The following is a 6,809-nucleotide window of genomic DNA, read 5'->3' on the forward strand; positions in this document are numbered from 1 at the left end:
TTCTCAAATAATTTTATCTGTATGAATGTTATCAAAAAATTGATTACACTAAATTCAGTTTGATTATATAGCGAGTATATCCAAGAATGCTCAAGTGGTCGATGCGATGAAGAATATAATAAATTGTTCAAAAATAGAGTGACTTAACTATTGTGAATTTTTTTTTGACAATTTCTTTTAAACGATTCTAAATATCGTTATTTGTAAATTTTAAAGGTTCAACAACTTTCTGACGAAAACGAAAGAAGTATATAGAGAGCTACAAATGTTAGGAAGCGGTCTCACACAATATGCGTGAAATCAATCAATCATGCAGTGTTTGCACAGTTTATTAATGTCGGTCAATCATCGGGTCAAGGTTCATTCACGACAATTCTACTCGTGCAGCCCCAGGCCCCCAACAACAACAAGTCGACACGATGATTTTGGGGAAGAAGACATGGATTAAATAAGGTAATTATGATTATTATTTTGTGTTTGTTTAAAAATATTTATTAGGTATAATTAGAATTCAAATTTTGGTGTAGTACTGAATAATTATTGGTATAAGATTTTTAATCTGCTTTAATTTTAATTTTGGTTCAAATTCATATTTTATTTTCGTTTATAATTTTATTTCTATTTTAAAATATGTAATTTAATTAAAAAATATATATTTTTAATTACATTTCTATTTAAAAATATATATACCGATTGATTAAAGTCCGATCGGTGTTTTCCTATACCGATTGGTTAAAGTCCAATTAGAATGCCTTGAATTCGTATTAACAAGAGAGCTTCTAACCGGTGACGACTGTATTGAATCCAATCGATGTTTCTCTATACCGATTGGAAATTAAGGTATTACCGAGCAGAAAATTGGACAGTATTATGGCTTTTTTTTACTAGTGAGACTCATGTATATAAATTTTAATTTTAATTTATAACATGAATTATAATGAGATTGACAAAGTTGAAGAGCACTCATAGTATAAACTTTATGATGAATTAGTTTCGAGCTTAGAGCTTACAATTTTTTTTTCTAAAATACTGAAAATTTGTTGGAAGTTAATTGATGATTAGAGACTTGGTTCTTGTCTTTTAGCTAAGGATCATTTTCATAGTTAGTCAAGGTCGGTTTAAATTTCTCGATAATTTGAACCCAAATAACATTAATGGATTTTGTTTTGCTTAACTAAATTTTATTAGTTTAGACAATGATTCAGGCACGTTGGTATGACGATCATTTTGCTTTTTTTTATCTCATCTTATGGTTAAGGATCGATCAAGCTCCAATTTTTGAAACATCAAATATTTTTGCATGTTCTTATTTAGGTGTCGAGAAGAAGGAGACGAAGTTGGGCCGCCGATGCGCATTGGGTGAGGTCCGTCATATTCCCGTTGGTGTTGGTGTTGGTGTTGGTGTTGGTGTTGGTGTTGGTGTTGGTGTTGGTGTTGGTGTTGGTGTTGGTGTTGGTGTTGGTGTTGGTGTTGGTGTTGGTGTTGGTGTTGGTGTTGAGTGTTGCATGCGCGTGTCGGTAGATTTCCGTTTGGTGATACTTAACCTATTATTTAAGAATGATTAAAGTTATTTACTTTTTATTTGAACTCATAACAATTATTCATATCATCGTCATTAAATTTATTAATTTATGGATAATTTCATTAAAAAAGTCCAAATAATTTAATTATTTTCAAATAATATTTATTTATATTTTAACTAATGTATTTCCATTTTATTTATTCATTATTTAATAATAAAAAATAATAAACTAAGAAAGATATTCTTTATTTTGTTTTGAAACTATATATCATCCACCAATAACAATCAACCAAGTGGATAAACAATATCTACTCTCATCTTCATCATCTGAAATAGCAAACGTGGCCCATTTTATACCACTTAGTTTATTAAAATTTACGGAAAACCCCCTATCATTTCTTTCATACATGTCTCCAACTAAGGGCATTTCTGTATTTTCCTAACTAAACTTGACTACCCAAAAGCGCGCCTAATACCCTTCCATGTAAATCGTAGAGAGAGAAAGCAATGAATCTTCTCTCATCTTCATCATCATCTTCATCTCCTTGTTCAAATTCCAGTTTTACAATCTTCTCTCAAAATCATAATCATTCATCATTCAACTTCAATGTCGCTGTCAAAACTCCGCGTCTGTCACCTTTCCTCGCTCACCAATCTTCATCACCGCCAGTCCTTCAACGGAAACCTCGATCCACTTCTCCAAATGAGGAAATTTCGGAAACGATCAGTTCTCAGGAACGTATTACACTAGATAAAGATCCTTTGGATGAGTTACTAGTTCGCCGACCTGTTATGGAATATTCAAGTGAAGATGTGGAACAGGAAGGAATTGATAAACAGGACGTGGAGAGTGATGAACTGAGTTCTTCGTCTCTAATTGATGAAACTCTTACGAAATTTGCTAAGAAGATGCCGTTATTTGAGCCAGGTAGGGTTGAATCGAGTCCTGTAGAGAGACCTCTGAAGGTAAATTTGGACCTGGCTTTATATAAAGCGAAGGTGATTGCTCGGAATTTTCAGTATGAAGAAGCAGAGGATCTCCTTTTGAAGGTATAATAATATATATATATGTTTAGCATTTGAACTACGATGATCTAATTTGGAATTTTGTTATTGGAAGTGTATATACTATTGGCCGGAGGATGGGAGACCATACGTTGCACTAGGGAAGATATTGAGCAAACAATCGAGAGTAAATGAAGCAAGGGCTGTTTATGAGAAAGGGTGCCAAGCAACAGAGGGAGAAAATCCCTATATATGGCAAGTTAGTCATTCCAATCCAAGCAAATAGTTACATGAATTCACTTGACAAATACTTTTCCATTTTTTGATCTTGTTCATGTGAATGGCTAGTTGTGTTTAGTTTACTGAATTCAAAGATCTTATGTCTGAAGTAGTGGATCATTAGTTTCTTTTCAGCAGTAGATTTGAAATGGTTGCACAAAGAGATGATTAGCGCATTAAAGTTTACATCTACTTGTGTTTAGTTTATTGAATTCAAAGATCTTATGTCTGAAGTATATTATTGATTATAAAAAATCATCAGTGGATCATTAGTTTCTTTCAGTAGTAGATTTGAAATGATTGCACAAAGAGATGATTTGCATCACAGTTTACATCTACTTGTGTTTAGTTTATTGAATTCTAAGATCTTATGTCTGAAGTATAGTATTGATTCAAAAAATTTCATCAGTGGATCATTAGTTTCTTTCAGCAGTAGATTTGAAATGGTTGCACAAAGAGATGATTTGAATTACAGTTTACATCTACTTGTGTTTAGTTTATTGAATTCTAAGATCTTATGTCTGAAGTATATTATTGATTCAAAAATTTCATCAGTGGATGATTAGTTTCTTTCAGCAGTAGATTTGAAAGGGTTGCACAAAGAGATGATTTGCATTAAAGTTTACATCTACTTGTGTTTACTTTATTGAATTCAAAGATCTTATGTCTGAAGTATATTATTGATTAAAAAAAATCATCAGTGGATCATTAGTTTCTTTCAGCAGTAGATTTGAAAGGGTTGCACAAAGAGATGATTTGCATTAAAGTTTACATCTACTTGTATCAGTGCTGGGCCGTGTTGGAAAATAGAATGGGAAATATAAGAAAAGCAAGACAATTATTTGATGCTGCCACAGTTGCTGACAAGAGACATATTGCTGCATGGCACGCATGGGCAGTATTGGAGCTAAAACAAGGAAATGTAAAGAAGGCTAGGAATCTTCTTAGTAAAGGGGTTAAGTTTTGTGGTGGAAATGAGTATGTATATCAGACACTTGCATTGCTTGAAGCCAAAGCAAACCGTTATGACCAAGCTAGGTATTTGTTCAAGCAGGCAACAAAATGTAATCCCAAAAGCTGTGCCAGTTGGCTTGTGAGCACTCTTTTCTCAATCATTTTCATTTGAATCCAACCCAGTTCTGTTTAGTATCTTCATGTAGTATCAACTTTAGTTTCCCTTCTTTTTGGCAATATCCATTGTATATATAGGCATGGGCACAACTCGAACTTCAGCAAGAAAACAACAATGCTGCCAGGCAACTGTTTGAGGTGATCTATCTCGTGTTCCTTTAGAGTTTACATTTATAAAACCACTAAAAAACATCTTCTTTTTCAATTTGCAGAAATCAGTCCAAGCAAGTCCAAAAAATAGGTTTGCATGGCATGTATGGGGAGTATTTGAATCTAAATTAGGTAATGTCGTCCTGGGAAGGAAACTTTTGAAGATAGGTCATGTTTTGAATCCTAGGGATCCAGTTCTACTTCAATCTCTTGGTTTGCTGGAGTACAAGAACTCAGGGCCAAATACTGCTCGTGTAATTTTCAAGAAGGCCTCAGAATTGGACCCAAAGCATCAGCCAGTTTGGATTGTAATTACTGTTTTCACTATTTTCTGTGTATTGCTTATCCATAAGCACAGACCATACTGATGTTGCTCTCTTTTTGCCATATTTGGATTATGTAGGGATGGGGATGGATGGAATGGAAAGAAGGAAATATAGGTAGAGCCAGGGAGCTGTATCAGAAGGCATTGTCAATTGACTGTACTACTGAAAGTGCTGCCCGCTGTCTTCAGGTAATTTAAGTAACATTTTATCCCAGTAACAAACGCAATTAAAGGAAAAACCTCAGATATGTCATATTATAATACGAAACAATTTTCAATCTCTGTGATGGTCCATGTTCTTGTAGGCCTGGGGAGTCCTAGAACAGAGAATTAGTAACCTGTCAGCTGCACGTAGATTGTTTAGAGCTTCTCTAAATATAAATTCTCAAAGCTATGTTACATGGATGACATGGGCTAAGTTGGAAGATGATCAAGGAAATTCTATCCGAGCTGAGGAGATCCGGAACCTATACTTCCAGCAGGTGAGTTTCTTTTAACCATATCATGATGTTTCGTGTTTCCATTTTCTATCATAGGTTATATAAGAAATAATAGATTGATTGGACATTGAAGATGAAATGAGTTGGTTGGTTGGTTGGTTGTTGTTTGCATACATACAGAGAACAGAAGTAGTTGATGATGCTTCATGGGTAATGGGGCTGTTGGACTTTTTTGACCCAGCAGTTGACAGCATAAAGCGGTTATTGAAGTTAGACGAAAACTCAGGAGTTAATGGAAATTCAGGGATTGATAATGAAGATGGGGGAGAACAATCATCAACTGTAAATGTAAGTGGATTTGATTTAGACGCTTTCCTACGCCAAGAACTCTTTATTGATCCAACAGAACTGGATACTCGATTCGATACATCACTTAAATCAGTCATAATGGTAAGAAAAAGTGTGCCGAGGATATGGAAGTCTAATAAGAGTTCTTCGTCCAACTTAGTGTCTAAAGTCTGATTTGGTTACCCTTCAAGCTTCTTCTTTTTTTTTTGTTACGACTTCATCTTGCAATTCTCCGAGATATTGGTGGAATGAAGAAGAAGACGACCAAAAGAGTTGCACACTCAAATGTATGTCACCAATTATGTAGAGAAAGCTGTAAAAAGAGGGTAATGTAACAACCTGTATGTACATCACATGCTTTAGTTTAGTGAAAACAATAAAATAAAACTGCCTGCACATGAAGAAAGGAAGTTTTCAACATTGATTTCGAAAAGTTTTATGGTCAATTTGTGCAACATGAGCTTGTTCTTCCAACTCATATGTTTTGTGCTTGGACAAGAAATCACTTGTTTATGGTATAATGAGACATTAACAACTTGTCAAGCACAATCCCATATTCTACGCTTTCATTTTTTTTTTCTTAAACGTCTTTGTAATCCTTTTTGTTTCTCCATTAGACGCCATCGCTTGGTCGACCTCAACTTCATTTAAGGGTTTTGTATCTTACTAATTCCTTAATTGAAAGGATTATTGTCATGGTGTTGTTACAACATCAGAAAAAAAAAATTGAATCACTATGAAAGCTCAATAAAAAGATATTGAGACAGAACTTGTCCCTACATGTTAGACTTTAAACTTTGAATAATATTTGATTTGGAGCTTTGAAGATTTTATTTCTTTAATTTATTATAACTCAATATTGTCAAGTTACTCACTTTTCTTTCTACCAACAAGCTTATTATGTGACCCATGTGTTGAATATGAATTAATGAAAAATACTCAAAAAAAAAAAAAGAAGAAGGAAAAAGAGAGTTTGAGTATGCAAGCACATGGAATTTGTGGATAGGGGTGAATAATTGAGGTTCCTACAAAATGATTATTCTTTTGTATGGTATCCTCAATTGTTCCAACAATTAAGGATTTTTTTTCAGCATCAACATGAGTGGGGTGGCTTGATGTTTCATGCAAATGTCATAATTCTTATCAAAAGTTGTTACTATTTAAGGCATAAAACAAATGCTCATGTAGCCCTAGTGAGAGTCTATCAACTATTAGAGCTTGTTTGATCTTATTTTTAGGGGTTGGGGTTTTATAAAAAAAAAATATTTGAATTTCTAATTAGGTTGAGTTATTAAAATGTATTTTTTTATTTTAAATTTAAATTTAATAAAAATAAAATAGGGGTATTTAGAACTTGTTAGTAAGTTTTTTTAAAAATAAATTTTGGTTTATATTAAAAATATTGATAAAGGTTGATTTTGAGAAGGTTGATGTAAAAGAGAAATATAAATATCTCAAAAAACCTTTATTTGATATGTTTCCTTTAGGGTTTTTATTAATTAAAACTATTAATTTAATAATTAAATTACTTATTTTATTAATTAAAATATTAATAAAGTAGTAATAGGGAAAGAAAGATTTGCATAGAAATATATTATTGTTTATATCA

General features: G+C 32.9%; 1 protein-coding gene across 1 annotated transcript; it reads left to right on the forward strand.

The window, feature by feature from the left end:
• Positions 1-2,009: 2,009 nt before the first annotated feature.
• On the forward strand, positions 2,010-5,596 carry LOC124920583 (protein high chlorophyll fluorescent 107). Its single transcript, XM_047461094.1, has 8 exons — positions 2,010-2,572; positions 2,643-2,786; positions 3,594-3,899; positions 4,016-4,075; positions 4,150-4,395; positions 4,491-4,601; positions 4,718-4,894; positions 5,033-5,596. The coding sequence occupies exons 1-8, from the start codon at positions 2,030-2,032 to the stop codon at positions 5,372-5,374; spliced, it is 1,929 nt and encodes a 642-aa protein (XP_047317050.1). The 5' UTR covers positions 2,010-2,029; the 3' UTR covers positions 5,375-5,596.
• The last annotated feature ends 1,213 nt before the right edge of the window (positions 5,597-6,809 follow it).

This window comes from Impatiens glandulifera, chromosome 1 (genome assembly GCF_907164915.1).
Source record: "Impatiens glandulifera chromosome 1, dImpGla2.1, whole genome shotgun sequence".
In the NCBI taxonomy this organism is placed as follows: domain Eukaryota; kingdom Viridiplantae; phylum Streptophyta; class Magnoliopsida; order Ericales; family Balsaminaceae; genus Impatiens; species Impatiens glandulifera.

What these genes read in the sequence shown, in the direction of transcription:
- LOC124920583 (XM_047461094.1), top strand. Translation starts at nt 2,030, where the DNA reads ATGAATCTTCTCTCATCTTCATCATCATCTTCATCTCCTTGTTCAAAT. An exon ending in CAGAGGATCTCCTTTTGAAG is followed by an intron (nt 2,573 to 2,642) that starts GTATAATAATAT and finishes TGTTATTGGAAG; the next exon opens with TGTATATACTATTGGCCGGA. An exon ending in CTGCCAGGCAACTGTTTGAG is followed by an intron (nt 4,076 to 4,149) that starts GTGATCTATCTC and finishes TTCAATTTGCAG; the next exon opens with AAATCAGTCCAAGCAAGTCC.